Source organism: Xenopus tropicalis, chromosome 7, assembly GCF_000004195.4.
Source record: "Xenopus tropicalis strain Nigerian chromosome 7, UCB_Xtro_10.0, whole genome shotgun sequence".
In the NCBI taxonomy this organism is placed as follows: Eukaryota; Metazoa; Chordata; class Amphibia; order Anura; family Pipidae; genus Xenopus; species Xenopus tropicalis.
Genome location: NC_030683.2, coordinates 53,176,139 through 53,197,486, shown reverse-complemented (window position 1 = coordinate 53,197,486; position 21,348 = coordinate 53,176,139). Strand labels below are relative to the sequence as shown.

The following is a 21,348-nucleotide window of genomic DNA, read 5'->3' as shown; positions in this document are numbered from 1 at the left end:
CAGAAAAGGCAGATGTGCTTAACCAGTTCTTTTCTTCTGTGTATACAGTAGAGGAGCCAGTGGGCCAAGTCCCACCCAATAGCTGCACTGTTGCCTCAGCTCCAACTACACAGTGGTTGGCACAGGATATGGTGCTTAAAGGGTTACACACGATAAATGTAAACAAGGTACCGGGGCCAGATGGAATACACCCTCGGGTACTGAGAGAGCTAGGGGCAGAATTGCAGTGGCCCTTGTTTCTGATATTCTCAGACTCGCTCTCATCAGGTATGGTACCTAGGGATTGGAAGAAGGCGAATGTCACTCCCATATTTAAAAAGGGAGTAAGATCTCAGCCTGGCAATTATAGGCCTGTAAGTTTGACATCCGTGGTGGGCAAGTTATTTGAAGGCTTGTTAAGAGATCACATACAAAATTATGTACTGGAGAATGGCATTATGAGCAGTAATCAGCATGGCTTTATGAAGGACAGGTCATGTCAGACCAATTTAATTGCTTTTTATGATGAGGTAAGTAAGAAGCTGGACAGTGGGGATGCAGTAGATATAATCTATTTGGATTTTGCCAAAGCATTTGATACCGTTCCCCACAAACGACTGCTTTCTAAGCTAAGGTCTATTGGTCTTAGTGAAGTCGTTTGCACATGGATAGAAAACTGGCTACAGGATCGGGTACAGAGGGTGGTTGTTAATGGCACATTCTCTACTTGGAGTAAGGTTCTCAGTGGGGTCCCTCAGGGTTCTGTACTGGGTCCACTTTTGTTTAATTTGTTCATAAATGACTTAGGGGAGGGTATTATGAGTAATGTATCAGTGTTTGCAGATGACACAAAACTCTGCAGACCAGTCAATTCTATCCAGGATGTGACATCCCTGCAGCAGGATCTTGACCAACTGGCATTCTGGGCAGCTAAGTGGCAGATGAGATTTAATGTGGATAAATGTAAGGTCATGCACCTGGGATGTAAAAATATGCAAGCCCCGTATACCCTTAATGGGACTGCACTAGGCAAATCCCTAATGGAGAAGGACCTTGGAGTCCTTGTAGATAATAAACTTGGCTGTAGCAAGCAATGCCAGGCAGCAGCTGCAAGGGCAAACAAGGTTTTGAGCTGTATTAAAAGGGGTATAGATTCACGGGAGGAGGGGGTTATTCTTCCCCTTTACAGAGCACTGGTAAGGCCCCATCTAGAATATGCTGTTCAGTTTTGGTCTCCAGTGCTCAAACGGGACATTATTGAGTTAGAGAGGGTCCAGAGAAGGGCAACTAAGCTGGTAAAGGGTATGGGAAGTCTCAGTTATGAAGAAAGACTGGCCAAGTTGGGTCTGTTTACACTGGAGAAGAGGCGCTTAAGAGGTGACATGATAACTATGTATAAATATATAAGGGGATCATATAATAACCTCTCTAATGTTTTATTTACCAGTAGGTCCTTCCAACGGACACGAGGGCACCCACTACGTTTAGAAGAAGGGAGGTTCCATTTAAATATTCGGAAAGGATTTTTTACAGTGAGAGCTGTGAAGTTGTGGAATTCCCTCCCCGAATCAGTCGTACTGGCTGATACATTATATAGCTTTAAGAAGGGGCTGGATGGATTCTTAGCAAGTGAGGGAATACACGGTCATGGGAGATAGCTCTTAGTACAAGTTGATCCAGGGACTGGTCCGATTGCCATCTTGGAGTCAGGAAGGAATTTTTTCCCCTCTGAGGCAAATTAGAGAGGTTTCAGATGGGGTTTTTTGCCTTCCTCTGGATCAACTTGTAGTTAGGCAGGTTAGGTATAGGCATTATGGTTGAACTTGATGGACGTATGTCTTTTTTCAATCCAACTTACTATGTTACTATGTTACTATGTTACTATGATTAAATGGTCTGGATGCCCTACTAACACTGGAAGGGCAGGGTCAGAATAATTTGTACTTTACCTCATTTAAGTGGGTCCATGATCATTTGTGCTGCAACAGTTAATTAATGATTTACAATATTTCTTTAAAGTTTTTCAGGACTTGCATGTAGAATGACACACAATTAACAGCGTGTCTGTACTATGTGACATTATGTATCCCTGTAGGGCAGGGGTCCCCAAACTTTCTTACTCGTGATCCACAGTTAAATGTAAAAAGACTTGGAGAGCAACACAAGCACCGTAACAGTTCATGGAGGTGCCAAATAAGGGCTGTGATTAGCTATTAGGTGGCCTCTATGCACACTTTCAGCTTACAGGAGGCTTTTTTTTGGTAGTAAGTCTTGTTTTTATTTAACCAAAACTTGCCACCAAGGAGTAGTAACCCATAGCAACCAATAAGATATTGGTATTATACGGATGACCAGTAAATGCAACCTGCTAATTGGTTGCTATGTGTTACTGCTTCCTGGGCAAACTTATTGCCTTTTATTACATAAACCCATTAGTGCCTTTTAATATATATGGATGACAGAATGTAAACTTGAATACAAGCTAGAATAGCTGCCAACCACCAGAACTGCAAGTTTTGAATTGGCCACCAGGCAAACCAAAACTCAGAAATAGATATGCGGAGTTGGGTTATCTTCACAAATTGATTGTCTTTTTTGAGCATTACAATTACACAGAAACAGATAAAATTTTTAAAAATTACCAGCTCTATTCCAGAAAGCTGACCAACCTGTTTATGAGGATATACGTTGATGTGGCACTTTATGCATTCCTGGCCCATGTTGGCCCACGAGTTTCCACTCATCCATTTCCGCTTGCACTTTGGACACTTGTACTCCCCAAAACAGCGCTTCTTTCCTTGGTATGGTGTCAACCCTTCTCCCTTGGGACGAGCCTGTAGAAGAATACATTTTATCATTTAGAGGCACCAAATAGACTACATTATGTAATCACAATTTGTTTTTTAAATGAAATTAATACATTAATTCAGAAAGCAGGACCAAAAAAGTAAAACTATAAAGGGACTGGCCAGTGTGGCCAAATTTCATTTTTTTAATACTTTCTTGGAATTGGCTACTTATAGACAACTAGACAATCAGTTATAAAGAAAGTGTAGCTGTTTACCTATACTACAACTTTGATTTGATGAACTTTGATGAAAATCCTGAATGTTACTTTTTTTGCTACACTTACATTTGTCAAAATACTATTTGTAGGACAAGAAAATGGCTAATTTAGAAGTCCGTTTTATATGAAAAATAAAATCAGGATGATCTTGAGGCACCGCAATGCTTAGAGATTTTTCAATGTAGTTACATTTACTTTTTTGACTATACTATGTGAATATGAGCAGCTTTCTCCTGTTCATCTCGTACCATGTCTGATACACCATTGGCAACTAGACTAGTAAATCTGTTAATCTGCACACAGGAAACATGTTTTGAATGGAAATATATATAAAGTAAAAGTGGCCATACGTTATACAATTAGTATAAGATTCGCTTGTTTGGCCAGATTGCCAGATGACCAGATCTCCCCCTGATATGCCCACCTAAGGTGGGCAATATCGGAATAATTTGATCATTTGGCCCTAGGGCAAAACAATTGAATTACAATAATGGACACAGAAGCAGTCAGAGCAAGGACCACATCAATGAGCCGATGAGGTCTCCAATCCAACTAAAAAAAAATCAAACCTGCCCGATTGACACCTGTCCGATTTTCAGACAGATATCTGGCCATATGGGGTCCCCATACACAGGCACAGCAATGTATGGCCAACGTAAAGGACAGGACTCCTTAAATGGCAGTTATCATTCATACTGATTACTACCTTTGTGTATAGGTAGGTAGGAAATCAAGTTTGTTTACTGATCTAGTTGCCATCTGCCTAAAGGTGGCCATACACGCACCGATAATATCGTACAAAACCTTGTTTCGTACGATATTCGGTGCGTGTATGGTATGTCGGCGAGTCGACCGATATCGCAGGAAGCTGCTGATATCGGCCGACTCTCCGATCGGACCAGTTTGAAAATTTTGATCAGGCGCCATAGAAGGCGCCTGACCAAAATCTCCCTTCAGCGCTGAATCGGCAGAAGGAGGTAGAAATCCTATTGTTTCTACCTCCTTACCTGCCGATTCAGCCCTGAATGGTGTGTGGCACATCTGACGATGTTTCGTGCGACCGATGGTCGCACGAAACATCGTCATATCTCCACGTGTATGGCCAGCTTTAGGGCTGTGGCACACGGGGAGATTAGTCGCCTGCAACAAATCTCCCTTCTCACAGGCAACTAATCTCCCTGAAATGGCATCCCACTGGCGAGAATGTAAATCGCTGGTGAGATGGCATACACAGCGATTTGCCGCAATCGCCGGAGTTACCATCGCGGCACGCATATGCCATCCCACCGGCGACAAGGGAGATTTGTACTTTAGATCCCGTTTTTCCCAAAATTTCATTGAAGTTCCAAACATGACAGAAAAAGTATACAATTTACAATAAATTATAAAAACACATGTATAGAACATATTTAGAGCTTCTGTGTAATTAAGAAGACAATGCAGATAATGCAAATTGAACCTGGGCTTAAATATGCTATGTACCTGTGAAATGTGGAGTAGATTCCCTTTTAACTATGAGTGTAATACATTTAGGAAAGCCATACAGAAGTCAAAGGTGATGATATCTGAACAGTAAGTAAGATACAATTGTAATTGCCCATCCTGAATGGCACAGATCCTCCTTTTTAGGTGACAGTCCAAGCAGGTGGACCTTGAAAGTTTTGTCCTTTTCACTTATATTGTTGAGAATGACATATCTATCTGGAGCAGATGCAGTGCAATGGGATTGCTGAATAAGTTCATATGACTAAGGTTTGGCAGTTGAAATTGAGTAAACTTACTGTATATCTCTGTGACTGTATGACAAACTGGAGAACAGAACAGAAGTAAAGAAAATACAGAAAAAGAAATAAAGATCAACTGCAATTGTCCTATACAGGTATAGGATCTGTTATCCAGAACACTTGGGACCTGTGGTTTTCCAGATAATCAATCTTTCTGTAATTTGGATCTCCATACTAAAGGTCTACTGAAATAATTTTAACATTAAAAAACAGGATTAATTATGTCTTAATTGGGATCAAGTACAAGGTAACATTTTATTGCACAGAAAACAGAAATATGTTTTAAAATAATTTGATTAAAATGGAGTATATGGGAAAAGACCTTCCCATAATTTGGAGCTTTCTGGATAACAGCATTCCAGATAATGAATCCTATACCTGTAATAGCATTTAAGTCACACTGAATGCTTATTTTTAAGGGAACGTCCCCTTTAAGAGATTTGTAGCACAGCAAACCAGCATAGATATGAATAACATGATTGTGCTTATACTTTACTGACTGGAACACTTTATAAAAAGGGAACAGCTGCATTTCTCCTCTTCCTGAAACAGGAAACTCTCCAAGACAGGACATTAACCCACTGGTCACTATACTGGCAAATATGCCCCTCACCTTAACGCAGAAGCTACAATAAAAAGGCTTGTAGAGTTTATAGAGGTTGCAAAACTAAGACGCATTTTTATGAGAATTTGATTCAAGTTTCCAGTAGTTACAATTTGTTTAAACTAATTAACACTTTTCTGACAGATAGGAAAATCTTCTCCTCAGCTGAAGTGGCTGAATGCATCAAATAATTTGACTGTGTTTAATTTCTTTAAGGAATCTAATACCATTCTGTTCTATGAGGTGTTAGAGCTCAGCTGAGCTCTAACAACCCCCACCCCCCAATTGTTACATTAACAATTTGGTGACTTCTTTTAAATTGTTCTGTTGTGGAAACAAATGGTTACACTTGAAATGTTCTCTATTTACTTACAGAGTCAGTATAGGAAAAGGACGCCCTGCAAGCTTGCAGTTTCTCAGAAAAAATCAGGCCAGTGACATTGACAGGCCACATCAACTTTTTGTTATAAGAGAGAATTTAGGATAAAATTACTGTGACAACAAAAGTTACAAAGAAATCAGGCCCAGATTGCCAATCTGTGGATTCAGTCAAATGCCATTTCAGACAAATTTACACATTTATCAAAACTGGTAAATAATTTGTCAGAATTTGATGCCATTCTGTTTTATGGGGTGATGGTGTTTAGCAAGAGTACTAAGCACTATCATCTGTTGAATTTTGTTGCCAAAACTCAACTTTTTCACTGAAATAACCAGCAAATTTCACGCAATTTATTATGCAACAAAACTGCAACAATTCTGTGCCTGTGATAGATCTTTGCGATCGCGGGTGACTAACAGCACCAAAATGCCTTCCCACCAGCAACAATAGCAGTCACCGTGGAAAGCCCTTCGCATTGCCTTGGTATTGCGAAGTTGCATGAGATTTCCTCCTGCAGGAAAGCTGAAGCGATGCGTACACCTTTCCACCGCCAACTCCTATTGTTGCCAGTGGATATTCATCTCAGAGCAGTTAGTCACCCACAGTAGCAGAGATCTATCATGGGCAACTTTCTTTCTGCATGGATCCTTAGAGCTTAGTAAAATAGTGGTAACTATTGCAAATGCAGTGAATAAAGAAAGGCTTGTCAACTTGAGGGCCAGATAGGGCACTCCTGTGGATTTTTATGGCACTTAGCTTTTCCAAGAACTCCATAAAGGTCTTTTATCATAATAAGATTTAAATATTATCTGTCCTCTTGATCATGTGGTAAATCAAAACAATGAGCATACTGAAAAAAAATGTTTGACAGCACTGTAACAGGGTAATGAGATACAGATGGAACCCACTTTATTTGTGTGAGATGCACTTTAGCTCCCACACCGCCCTTGAGCACTGCAATGTGAGCACTGGAATGGGTACATTAATTAAGACCCCATCTGTTCATCCCTTAGCAGTGTTGTACAGTAATTGCTGCTATTTGTATTTCTGGTGGCCACATAAGGAATTCTCTTGAGAACCAAGCTTTTAATAATATCAGTGAAACGTGCTGGAAAAGCTATCTCTATCTTCCATATGACATAACAAGGCAAGGCAGTCACATGGAACTCTTTAATTTGAATTGAAATTGCAGCCACTATAAGCCTAACCAAGATGTTTTTGCTTCTCCGGATAAGAAAGACAAAAAGTAGTTACAAAAAATACCAGGAGAATGAGAAAGGATCAACATACAGCTTATCACAAATAATTATTTTTATCCAGCTTTTTTTTAACAAAATACACATATTAACACAAAAGTCGAACACCGATTCTATCACACTCTTGGGTTCAAGGAGAAACTTTTAAAACATAAAAGCTTGGAAAATTCTCCACATACTCATAGGGTACCAAAATGCGTGGCTTCTTTTTTTCTCTGTCTGCAAGATGCAAAACTAATATTAGAGGGGCTTTACCAAAACTCTTTTTTTTCTCAGATTTTTATCTGTTTGAAACCATGAAAAAACTAATTTCCCTGAATGGCAGTCATTTATCACATAAACCAAACAGAAAAAGCACAAACAAAAAAAAGTTGTGGAAAAGACACGAAAACCACAACTTTTTTGTATTGTCGCACAATAACCACAACTTTTTTGTATTGTCGCACAAGAACCAGTGTCAAAAAACCCATGAAAAGCTCTAAAACCATGACACATAATAAACTGTGAAAAAAGTGTTTATTTCTGAGACAAATTCAGCCTCACCCAAAAAAAAAGCGCCATAATGAATAAATGCGCCAAATTTCCACCATCGACTTAAAAAAAATACAATTTACAGAATCAAAGTTACCACAAGTTCTAGTACAGAAATAGAAAGGGAAGTTTGAGAACAAACTTTATGTTGGTTTAAAAAAACATGTGATGTCACTGAATGAAATCTGATTGGCTGTTTTTGGCTCCACCCGGCTTTTCTAACTTCATTCAGGATGACCCTATGACAATGTGATTAAAGTTTGGTGAGTGTAGCCTCAAATATGTAAGATTTGCAGCAGTTTAAATATCCCCATTAAAGTCAAAGGGGCACATTCACAAATGCACGAACGCTCAGAGCATTCCTTTGAACACTCCGAGCGTATTTGCGCCAAATTTTTTGTCGCTTGCACGACTTTGTTGACTCCCGCGCAAATTTTTCGTACGCCCGCACGACTGTTTTGGATGCTTGCACGACTTTTTCGGACGCTTGCGCGCAAAAAATCAGGAAAAGTTTGTGACTTTTGAATTGCCAATACGATATTATCGTGACTAACACGATTTTTTTCGTAAGGATTTTCGTGATATTTGCGATCATCAGAAATTTTTGTATCCAATCCAAATTTACCCCATTTGGGATTCGAACTCGTGATTTGATAAATCTACCCCAAAGGCTGAAATTTGATTGGCTGTTGTTGGCTCCTCCTACTTTGAGTCGCCCAACAAATGTTGTTGATTCATTAGGGGTGACCGCATTATTATGTTTTCAAGTTTTGGGGGTGTAGCTTCAAAGCTGTAAGTGTGGCAGCAGTTTGAAAATCTTCCCTGTCAAAGTGAAATGGAAGAATTGGGGTATTCAGAGCAGCGCCAGAAAAAGACGGGTGGGCGGGATCGCTTAGAAAGCACAAGCAACCTGCACTGCTATAGGATGAAGTGTGGAGAGTTTGGGTGGTGTACCCCTAAAACTGTAGGAGGCGCTAAGAATAAGAAAAAGAAGAAGCAGAAGAATAAAATGAAGTTGAAGAACAGTATGTTGGGTATTCAACATAATTATCCAAACTATATGGCATACAAAGACTCTCAAAATGTATAAAGGGCCAATTCATTTTAATGTCTGCCACTTCAATACTGCTGCTTACATGTTGCTAAACAGTAATGTAACCCTTACTTGTCTTTATAAAACTTTTCCTAAAATCAGTTTAACTGCAGCTTACTTCTCACACTTTTTCAGTTGAAAGGTTTAAGTAAGTAGGGACAGCCAGTGGTTACTTTACATATATATACATACCCAAACCAATGTACTTAATTCCCCTAACCAATTCATATGTATTTTTTAATGAGACATTCCAAAGGCATGTTCCATTGTACACAAAAGCAGCAATACTGGGACAATATTTTCCTTACTAGTAATTTATACAAATGTTCACAAATTGATGAAATCAATATTGGCATTTTGCTGTATATTTTTTCTGACTAGCTCTTTAAATGAGTTATAAATTCATAAATATGAATGCAACATGTTATCTTATAAGTAAATTGGTACCACATATGCATATGACTCTAAGGCAGTGCTGTCCAACTTCTGTTGTACCGAGGGCCGGAATTTTTCCGACCTACGTGGTGGAGGGCCGATAATGGAAGCCAGTTTTGACCACTCCCCTTTTTGAAACCGCACCCACTTGAAACCACACCCATGTTATCACATGACCATACCCATATTAATGGTTGTAGTACAGCAAAAACCTGCCATACTCTGCCTGCCCTACCCTGCCTGTGTGTCATACTTGGCTAGTTTGTGCCATACTTGGCCTGTGTGTGCCATACTCTGCCTGCCCTACCCTACCCTGCCTGTGTGTGCCATACTCTGCCTTCCCTACCCTGCCTGTGTGTGCCATACTCTGCCTTCCCTACCCTGCCTGTGTGTCATACTTGGCTAGTTTGTGCCATACTTGGCCTGTGTGTGCCATACTCTGCCTGCCCTACCCTACCCTGCCTGTGTGTGCCATACTCTGCCTGCCCTACCCTGCCTGTGTGTGCCATACTCTGCCTTCCCTACCCTGCCTGCGTGTGCCATACTTTCACTGTGTTTGCCATTCTTGGCTGGTTTGTGCCATACTTGGCCTGTGTGTGCCATACTCCTGAGGTGTGAACAGGGGAACAATGTGGATGATTACAGCCTGAGCCTGAGGTGTGAACACTGCAGGGGGTGAACAATGCAGAGATTAAAAGGTGTGAACAACACAGGGGATTACATATTTAAACAATACAGCCTGATTACAGCCTGAATCTGAGGTGAGAACCATGCAGGGGGGGCAGTTAATCACAGTACTGATACCATTTAAAACTTACACAAGAGTAAGCCATCAAAGCAGCCAGACAGGTGGGGGGCCACACAGAGGGGGGTCACGGGCCACCAGTTGGACAGCACTGCTCTAAGGTATGAAGAAACTCAATTATATGAATAGTGCACTACAGTTTTAAAGATAACACTTTAGCCGCCACAAGCTGAATACACTGACTGTGTATTTGCATTGCAAATACCACTAAAAGTAATTTAATTTTAACATTTTGCATTTATTTGTAAAATTTGAGCTCCTAATTAATGCATATAGATAGATACACCTTTGTAAACAAAATACAAATCACACTTCCTTGCTAAACTTGTGGTTTTGCAAAATTTCCAGATTTTTAGTCAATAGGGGCATTTTATTGTATTTTAAATTACCTTACCTAAGTAAATGGATCCCACATTTGTAGGGTGTACACAGTATATGGTTTCCAGAGACCACAAAATACTAAGGGACACATTTATCAAAATGTTTAGGGCTTAATACATAAAAACTCACACATGTTCTGTTCATTTCTTTGACATTTTAAGAAGCATATTTATCAATTGGTGAAATTGTAATTCTCCTAATCTAAAAATTCCATAGGAATGAATAGAGAGGGTTGCTGCCTTTTTGCTAAATTTATACTGGCAAGGCATGGGAGTGGGTGAAGGTGAGAGGGCGGATCGGAGGCGGATTGGAGGTGGGCCAGGGGCAAATTACTAGTTGTTACAAATTTACCGTTTAGTATATTACCAGTAAATTTGTTATAACGGCTTTGGCCTTGGCTGGTATTTTACTAGCCTTGCCGGTGGGTGGCAAACCTATGGGGCCCATTTATCAATGTACGAATTTCGATTATGTTAAAGTATGATTTGCTAAAATTTGTATACTTAATGATAATTTCTGATGTGCAGAGATTTTACGAACGTTATGAAAATATCGTGCTACGATCTGAAAGTTACGAAATTTTCATATCCAAACAATCGTTAACAGTGCAATAAACTTTCTGACTTTGAACCTTCTGTGCATGATTTTGGAAGCCTCCCGTAGGACTCAATGGCACTCTGCAGCACCAACCTGGCCCAAGGAAAGTCTCCCATAGGGCTCAATGGCACTCTGCAGCTCCAACCTGGCCCAAGGAAAGTCACAATACCGAAGCTTGAATGAATTCCGAAACTTTCGTACTCGTTGCAACAAATAAGATTTTGTCGTACAAATTGTCACTAAGTACGAAAACGTTGGCAATATCGTAGAAAAGATGCACAGTTCTAAAAGTTAGAAAAAATACTATTTTTTTTTTAATCGTAAACCATCGTACATTGATAAATGGGCCCCTATTAAGCTATAAACTCACATTTTGATAAATCTGCCCCTAACTGTTGGTTTTTGTTTTTGAACTTACATTACCTGTATTTAATTCCACCACCAATGCATCAGGCGCTAAGGGGCAGATTTATCAAAATGTGAGTTTAGAGGGCAGTACATAAAAACTCACCTAGATTTATTAAAGTGTGAAATTTGAACTCACCATGGAAAAATTTTTACCCACTCTCTATTCATTCCTATCAGATTTATAGAAGCATATTTATCAAATGGTGAACTTTTACGAATTGATAAATGCTTTTCTAAAAATCCCATAGGGATAAACAGAAGGTAGGTGATTTTTTTTGTGGTGAGCTCTAATTTCACACTTTAAAGATAAATCTGCCCTATAGGTAATGCCAAAATAGCAGCAGAAAGCCTGAAAAATTCAAACCTGGTAAAAGTGGCAAATCGCTAATCTTTGCTAAACTTCTGGTTTTTAATACAATTTCCATATATACAGGTCCTTTTCAAAAAATTAGCATATTGTGATAAAGTTCATTATTTTCTGTAATGTACTGATAAACATTAGACTTTCATATATTTTAGATTCATTACACACAACTGAAGTAGTTCAAGCCTTTTCTTGTTTTAATATTGATGATTGTGGCATACAGCTCATGAAAACCCAAAATTCCTATCTCAAAAAATTAGCATATCATGAAAAGGTTCTCTAAACGAGCTATTAACTTAATCATCTGAATCAACAAATTAACTCTAAAAACCTGCAAAAGATTCCTGAGGCTTTTAAAAACTCCCAGCCTGGTTCATTACTCAAAACCGCAATCATGGGTAAGACTGCCGACCTGACTGCTGTCCAGAAGGCCATCATTGACACCCTCAAGCAAGAGGGTAAGACACAGAAAGAAATTTCTGAACGAATAGGCTGTTCCCAGAGTGCTGTATCAAGGCACCTCAGTGGGAAGTCTGTGGGAAGGAAAAAGTGTGGCAGAAAACGCTGCACAACGAGAAGAGGTGACTGGGCCCTGAGGAAGATTGTGGAGAAGGACCGATTCCTGACCTTGGGGGACCTGCGGAAGCAGTGGACTGAGTCTGGAGTAGAAACATCCAGAGCCACCGTGTACAGGCGCGTGCAGGAAATGGGCTACAGGTGCCGCATTCCCCAGGTCAAGCCACTTTTGAACCAGAAACAGCGGCAGAAGCGCCTGACCTGGGCTACAGAGAAGCAGCACTGGACTGTTGCTCAGTGGTCCAAAGTATGTCATTCGGAAATCAAGGTGCCAGAGTCTGGAGGAAGACTGGGGAGAGGGAAATGCCAAAATGCCTGAAGTCCAGTGTCAAGTACCCACAGTCAGTGATGGTCTGGGGTGCCATGTCAGCTGCTGGTGTTGGTCCACTGTGTTTTTATCAAGGGCAGGGTCAATGCAGCTAGCTATCAGGAGATTTTGGAGCACTTCATGCTTCCATCTGCTGAAAAGCTTTATGGAGATGAAGATTTCATTTTTCAGCACGACCTGGCACCTGCTCACAGTGCCAAAACCACTGGTAAATGGTTTACTGCCCATGGTATTACTGTGCTCAATTGGCCTGCCAACTCTCCTGACCTGAACCCCATAGAGAATCTGTGGGATATTGTGAAGAGAAAGTTGAGAGGCACAAGACCCAACATTCTGGATGAGCTTAAGGCCGCTATTGAAGCATCCTGGGCCTCCATAACACCTGAGCAGTGCCACAGGCTGATTGCCTCCATGCCACGCCACATTGAAGCAGTCATTTCTGCAAAAGGATTCCCGACCAAGTATTGAGTGCATAACTGCACATAATTATTTGAAGGTTGACTTTTTTTGTATTAAAAACACTTTTCTTTTATTGGGCGGGTGAAATATGCTAATTTTTTGAGATAGGAATTTTGGGTTTTCATGAGCTGTATGCCACAATCATCAATATTAAAACAAGAAAAGGCTTGAACTACTTCAGTTGTGTGTAATGAATCTAAAATATATGAAAGTCTGATGTTTATCAGTACATTACAGAAAATAATGAACTTTATCACAATATGCTAATTTTTTGAAAAGGACCTGTAAACGCAAACATGCAGTTTACAGAATTTTGTCTCTCACTAGCTCAGGCATGTTCTGTATAAAATGACACCACTTATTGATAGGATGCCAAAAATGTGTGGCTTCTACAAAAGCCAGGCCAAAGCAATGGCGATTCTGGGGCTGCCCCTCTCCTGTTCTGCACTTTCTACTAAGGGATACTTCGCAAGTCAAATTCACACTGAAGACTTTAAAAATCCAAGGGGAAGCAAGCCTTACCTATCATTTTAGCCGTTATTGAGGGAATTGAGTATTGAAAATAATTTGGTGTTACTGTTCCTTTAAAGGGTAAAACTGCAAGTCTCGCATTAGTTGGCATATATCGGCTGCGTGTGCCTGCACCTGGGCTAATTCAATGCTTCTGGGTGCAGGCACGACGACCAATTTAAGGCCAGATATTGGTCAGGTAGGCCTGTCAGGGGTGTCCATACACGGGCAGTTTACGCATGAATCGGTCTGAAGAACCCGAAACAGCAGCTGAAATCTGCCTGTGTATGGCCACTTTAAGGGTATAGAAAGTCTCAGCCAGGAAGAAGAGCTAACCAGGGTGGTATTGAGAGGTGCTTAAGGGAAGATTTAATAACAATGTACTCTATAACTATATAAGGGGACCATACAATAAACTCTTTGCTTTATTTACCAGTAGTTCCTTTCAGCAGAAACAAGGGTATCCATCTAGATTAGAAGAGAGGAGGTTCCATTTTAAGAAAGCGTTTTAGAAGTTGTGTAATTCTCTCTCTGAATCAGTGGTACTGGCTGATACATTAGATTCAAGTAGGGGCAAGTGAGTGAGAAAATACAGGGTCGCTGAAATTACCTCTTATAACAAAGTTGATCCAGGGACTGTTCTCACTGCCATCTTGGAGTCTGAAAGTGACGAGTGATGAGTGAAATTATTCGGCTTTTAGTCGGATATTTGCAAAATGGGCGCAAAAGTTTGCCAAGGGAAAGTTCGGCACACAACAGAAAATTTCGGAACACAACAAAAAATTGTTGTCCGCATCAAAAAAAAACGCACAGAAAAAAAAGGACACACAAGTCATGCTATGACGTTTTAATCAATGTACATTAGAAAGTTACTTAGAATTTTATTTTCTTTCACCATGCAAACTGTGATGTTAACTACCAGCAAAGCTGGGGGTGTAACAACACTGGGGCCCACTTCCCCTGTGGGGCCCATCAGGAGAACTGTATTAATGTGGCCAAAATCCACTAAAGTTCAGCAAGCCCCATAGTGCTGCAGGGCTTGCAGCAGCAAACTGATGGTAGAGTTGGAGGACCAGGGGAAGGCAGGGCCCCCGGACCAAACTGTATGCAAAAGCTGTTTTTGTGTGAAGGATTCACTTAAATGTAAAAGATGCTGTGGATTTACAGGCCTTTTCACTTAATAAACTCCCCAAAAGTATGGAAGAAATAACAGGAGGGGACAACCTTGAAAAAATGTAGGGCAACATGGTAATACAGTATGAATCCAACATATCTACCCAGTTCAGCCAGAAAACAACAGTGCTGACATATGATGCAGAAAGATGTAGCTGAAGAATCCACATTGTAATATTTTTGTGCGCATAAGCACATAGCTCAGGAAAGAAAAAAATAAGCAGAAACCTTCCCTAGGGAACACAATAGAGGCCCAAAGCGTGCAAATCTGTAACAGTACACTATGGTCTACACCTCTTGCTGAAAATACCACTGAAAAGTAGTCATCGGTCCCAGCTGTAACAGGGCCTTTGCCTTAGCCAGTAAGGAAAGCAGAGTAAACAACAGATGATAAAAAAAAGTCTTGAGTCATATAGTGGAACATTTTCTCTGAATTTTCCTAATTATTTCCTTATAGAAAAGCACCTAAGGAATGACTATTAGATTAAATATAAAATTCACTGTAAATGCAAACCAGGGCCAGCATTCTTTTAACCACACTGGGGTACAATCAGTTAATTGAAAAGGGCAACTCTAAATTTGCCTTCAGAATGTTCTTCTTCCTCCTTTTAGTTTTGCAGAAACCTTTGATCCTTAAAAATAATGCAACATATTGACAACAATCAATTTAAGCCTAAAATCTTAGCCCAATTGCAATAAAAAAAAAAATATAAAATTCCCAAAAGTGGCAACAATACTTATTTACTTCAATACATGTTCAACAGAAATCTAGTAAACATGTTTAGGCTAAAAAGCACCCTTACTCATGCTGTAAGGTCAATTAGAGGAGCCAGGGAGCAAATCTGGGGCTTTTTTTCTAAAAGCAATGCCTGTCCTATAAGTCTTAATCAAGTTTTCAAACAATGTAACAGTTACAGAATAGTTAATTTGGGTTGAAAAATGAAAAAGTTGAACCCCTCCAAACAGTGTCGGACTGGGGTTTCCGGGCCTACCAGAAAACATATAACCTATAGTTGTCCAGTGCTGACACCCGTCCACAATCATACCACTCCCCCGACCCTCAGATTCTGAGTGGGCCAGATGTGGTGGGATCCCCATCACACACACAAACCTATAGCTGTGCGTGTGTATATATATATGAGAAAGGTCCTAATAAGGACCGAAACGTTGATTTTAACAATATATCTACAATAAAAACATTTTTGATGAAACATTGAAGGGTGTGCTGGCCACAGATAATTATTTTCTATATATATATATATATATATAATTTTTTTTTTCTTTGTATAATCATGTAATTATAAAAATATGTCTCATATTATTTGTCATATTATGTGTGTGTTTTTAAAAGGGTGGCTTTGCAACTTTATCTTTATTTCAGACAGAAAGAATGTAAAGTGAGTAAAGAGAGTAAAGTAAATATCAAAATTGTTAGATTCAGCTGTGGAAAATCTAGTTAGATTCAGCTGTTAACTCAGGGCAGTGAAATACACATAAAAACACACAATTTTTACCCTCCCCCGAGACAGCAGGACCTGAAATGCAGCTGTCTCTTTTGTACCATTCAGCAATGCGAATGACCAGGGCTGGGGCGGAAGTATTTGCAGATTGATAGGCACAAGTGTGGGCTGATGAGAGATTCCCAGTTCTCATTCTTTGGCAGCTAACTCTGGTCTGTATCTGATTTTAGAGGATTACATCCCAAAGCGAAAAAGAGGATACTAAATTACATGTCATTTTTAAAGGGATCAGTGTTCTAATCACTGCCTAAAAATCTATATATATGTATATAAACCTCTATATAAGTATATGATATAAGTTACATGTAAGAAGCTACAGGGCTACCACCATTTATCCTAAACCTTTCACAAAGAAGTCAGATCATTTTCAAATGCTTTGAAAGCATTATTTACGCTGGATTTAATTACACTAAAATGAACAATTTTATGCCTATGCAAATACCATCTCTCATGGGATAAAATCCTTAAAATGGAAGCCCTGAACTAAGTGTTAAGACACATGGAGCTACTAGTAGCAGCTACTTGTCACAGCTGCAGCAACAGACAATGCTGATCATTTACTGATAATTGTCACTACTTGTGTTTTAGCAGAGCCAATTCTCAGTATTGTCTATGGCAGTGGTTTTTTTTTGGTATTTAGTAGCTGTGGCGAGAAGCTGCTACTAAGTAGCTCTGTGTGTCTTTGCTGTAAGGCTTCCTTGACCAGGAGCCAATAACAAGCGCCTTTGGCACTTGAGTAAAGATTCACATTTTTCAAAACAACCGGAGTGCTGCTGTTTTCTTCATTTTTGCAATAATAATAACAAGGCACATGTAGAAAGTGCATAACCAAAACTTAAGGGGGGGGGGGGGGGGGGTTGGTGGAGTGTCATCAGGTTTGATGCTTCTGGTGGCTGCAGAACCAGATGTTCCCCTAGTAAAACACGCCACACAGCACACTCAGTGAGCAAAATGCCTGTGTGAATTAGTGTGTGTGTACAAAATTGAATATAAAGGCAACTTTTATAAGCTCCAATAGTAACCAGGATAGGCTGTAAGTGCATATTATTTAAGCAATGCAAAATGTTCTTTTTACTAACTTGTGTGCCTTCTTCCCAAGAAGAAGCATTCTTAATGAATCAGATTAAACTGAGTGTAGGATTGGCCAGACTGGGGATAACTTTGACATAGTTGGCCAGCTCAAATATATCGCAGCATATGAACAAACAATCCCGGTTTTATTTAAAGGTGTGGGCATTTTTAGTAGCTTAATGCACAAAAAGTCTTAAAGGAAAACTATACCCTCAGAACGAATATTTAACCAACAGATAATCTATATTATGTTAAGTGACCTGTTAAAGAATCTCGCCAAACTGGTATATATATATCAGTAAATATTGCTCTTTTACATCCTTTCCCTTGATCCGCCATTTAGTGATGGGCTGTGTGCTCCCTCAGAGATCACCTGACAGGAAATAATGCTGCTTTAACTCTAACAGGAAAGTGTGTAAAAGCAAAATACAGAACTGTGTCCATTGTTGCACGCCTTTTTATGACACGCATGACCGATTTTTTCCGCTTAAGATTGAGTTGGAGCTGCCATATTACTTTATTTTGCTCTGAGCTTTACCATACACTCTAGTAACAGCAACTCTAGTGGTTATAAATAGATGGTACTGTTGCTCTTCTGTTCTACTAAAAATGGCTTCCATTCTTTTACATGAAAATGAGTCCCACAAGCAGCAGCCGTATGCCAAACAAAACTCCCAACTTATACTCCACATTTCAATGCCACAACCTCCTGTGTCTCTATTTCCATGGCAAAATACATGTGTGGCATGATGCTCCCAAGTGCAAGGATATCAGGGTGCATGAACATTAAAGAGCACAATCATGTCCCCAAATACTAATTTACAGAGAATTTGCATAAGTAGATTTGAATGTACCAATTTTTGTGCAGTTTGAATTAAAAGGTCTGGGGACACCTATAAAAGTCCATCAAGGAAAGTGTGCCCCCAAAATTATTATTTGGGTCATGCCTACCTGATGACCACTCCCCTTTGACCAACTCCCACCCAAGGTCATGGCCACAAGGTTCCATTTCATGAAAAAAACAGAAAATAAATATTTTACTGTTACTGATATAAATGCAAAATCACATGCCTTGCAGTGGAATCATGAAGTGGGTTGCCAAAAACACAGGGACAATGTTCTGCACATTGTAAATAAACCCTTAAGTGCCCTGTGCCCCAGGACTTCCAGGGAAATGGCCACATTGAAGGGACAGAATAGGGCTGCTAGAAGTGGTGAGCAAGATGCTAATTTTAGCTGCTTGTTAAAAGTTGCTTTAAGGGTAAGCCTCACAAAGTGGATTGTCAGTCTGCGTGCAGGCAGGCACACTCAGTCGATATCCACCAACAAATGGCAAGTCATACGCAAGTCGGCGAATAATGGTCGTGCATGCCAGCACTCGGACGGATTACATTTTTTTAGGTGCAGACACAATTAGAAGATGTTTAAAACGTACAGGTGTATTATCAGCCTGCACTTATAAGCAGGCTGACAATCAGCCTTGTGGAGCCTTACCCTAAGGGATACAATTCCCCATATTTGATATAAGCTCATTCACATGTACTTATTTAACAGGGTACATAAATACTGACACTAAACTACAATAAACAATTTATTTATTTATTTTCAACAAATCCTGTTCATTTGTTAGTCAAATGACTGACAAATGGCTTCTGGGGGAAATACACACCAGAGCTTTTCAAATAAAGTTTTTGGACCAAACTTGTTTTCCCGAATGTCTGATATTTAGAAAAAAAAATCTCAAGGAAAAGTCGCAAAAACTAGACAGACTTTCTCAAATTTTCACTGGGACTGGAAAAGTCGTGATTTTTGGACAATTCTCAGCGAAATCTCTTAAGTTTTGTGACAAGAAAGAACTTCAAAGAACTTCTACATGAGCTCGGCAAGTTTAATCTGGCCAATTGTCGAATTTAGTTTAGTCGCATAGTAAATCTCGGAAAAATGCAGTGTTTTTCCTGCAACTTTTTCTAAAAAAAAATTGAATTGTGTTAAAAATTAAAAAATGATGGTTAGTAAATGTGCCCCTAAGTGTCCAATAGGTTTCTGTTTTACACAGGCAAAGTGGTTGGTGGATTATGAGTCACTTAGAGCTGTGGTAGCTTCAGAGAATGTTTGGCACTATATATCTGTACTTCGTTAGCCAGAGCTTTAAATGCAAAAAGTAATGACAGCTGGATTCTGTTGAGGAAAGGGTAACTTGCTGCCAAGTAAAACAGCAAAAAAGAAAGGCTCACAGGTTTGTTAGTTTGAAATAATAGAGCACATGGTGTCCACAGGAGGCTAGCAGTTCTCAAGTTCTGCCTGTGCTGTCTCAGTGGAGTTAAGGCAGGGGGCTCCATTGTTTATACTGATCGGTTCCAGATGCTGCAGACTGAAAAAGCTAGCCTCCTGGGGCTTTGCCAGAGACTTAAGATAACAGTGAACCAATTTTTATATTCTATAATCTACATTTTGTAGCAAAAATTCCCACATCATATGTGCAGATATAGAAAGCTAGACAATATAAGGAAAGTGTCATCCTACTGCATATTCAGGATTAAATGCACCGAACCCTCTGTCTCTGTATTACCAGTGTCTAATTACACCAAAAGGAACACATATTTTGGTATATGGAAATCATAATAGGTCCTGGCATTTCAATTACACAAAGGCCCAAACAGCCCCCCACAGGCCCAATAGATAGTGACTATCTATGGCATCTTACAGCAGCCACCTTGCCCACCCACCGGCCACCTAGCCCCCCTGAGTGCAGTCACATTGCAGGGGAGCAAGCGGCGACAAGCGCCTGCAGGAGCAAGAAAGACGAGGGGTAGCAGAAAAAGTGCCTGCCCAGCGCCCCCACCACCATTGTGCCTTTGCCAGATGTCCAGCCAGCATGCCCTACCTCTGTTGCTAAATAAAGCAAAACAAGATGTGGGTCAATTACAGAGCAAATGTAATAACACAGAAAAATAAAACCAAGTAGTGAAAACTCCATCTCCTTTGTAACTACATTTCCTCCCACTCAAGGAGACTGAAACAGATTTGAAGTTAAATCTAGGCCATTATTGAAGTTCAAAAAAGGTGGCAACCCTAGGCCCACAGGCCAAATATGGGCCTTCAAAGGATTTCTATGCCCCCTCCAGTCTACACAAGGGCTTCAGAGAGATCACGGATGACATCTTCATTTTAACAAAATCCAGCCCTTGAAGATCCTGCATGTTTAAAAGTTGGGGCTTACATAGTTACATAGTTACATAGGGTTGAAAAAAGACCAGAGTCCATCAAGTTCAACCCATCCAAGTAAACCCAGCACACACAACCCACACCTACCAATCTATACACTCACATACATAAACTATATATATACAACCACTAATACTAACTGTAGATATTAGTATCACAATAGCCTTGGATATTCTGATTGTTCAAGAACTCATCCAGGCCCCTCTTAAAGGCATTAACAGAATCTGCCATTACCACATCTCTAGGAAGGGCATTCCACAACCTCACTGCCCTCACCGTGAAAAACCACCTACGCTGCTTCAAATGGAAGCTCCGTTCCTCTAATCTAAAGGGGTGACCTCTGGTGCGCTGATTGTTTTTATGGGAAAAAAGAACATCCCCCAACTGCCTATAATCCCCTCTAATGTACTTGTACAGAGTAATCATGTCCCCTCGCAAGCGCCTCTTTTCCAGAGAAAACAACCCCAACCTCGACAGTCTAACCTCATAGTTTAAATCTTCCATCCCCTTAACCAGTTTAGTTGCACGTCTCTGCACTCTCTCCAGCTCATTAATATCCTTCTTAAGGACTGGAGCCCAAAACTGCACTGCATACTCAAGGTGAGGCCTTACCAGGGACCTATAAATTATGTTTTCATCCCTTGAGTCAATGCCTTTTTTTATACAAGACAGCATTTTATTTGCTTTAGTAGCCACAGAATGACACTGCCTGGAATTAGACAACTTGTTATCAACACAAACCCCTAGATCCTTCTCCATTAAGGAAACCCCCAACACACTACCATTCAGTAGATAGTTCG

General features: G+C 40.1%; 1 protein-coding gene across 1 annotated transcript in view; it reads right to left on the bottom strand.

The window, feature by feature from the left end:
- The window catches only part of zcchc24 (zinc finger, CCHC domain containing 24), a 72,088-nt gene that overhangs the window by 5,337 nt on the left and 45,403 nt on the right, over positions 1–21,348 (bottom strand). The window contains exon 3 of the mRNA XM_031905872.1: positions 2,649–2,813. Coding sequence (XP_031761732.1) covers positions 2,649–2,813 — 165 coding nt within the window. The remainder of the gene's footprint in view (positions 1–2,648; positions 2,814–21,348) is intronic.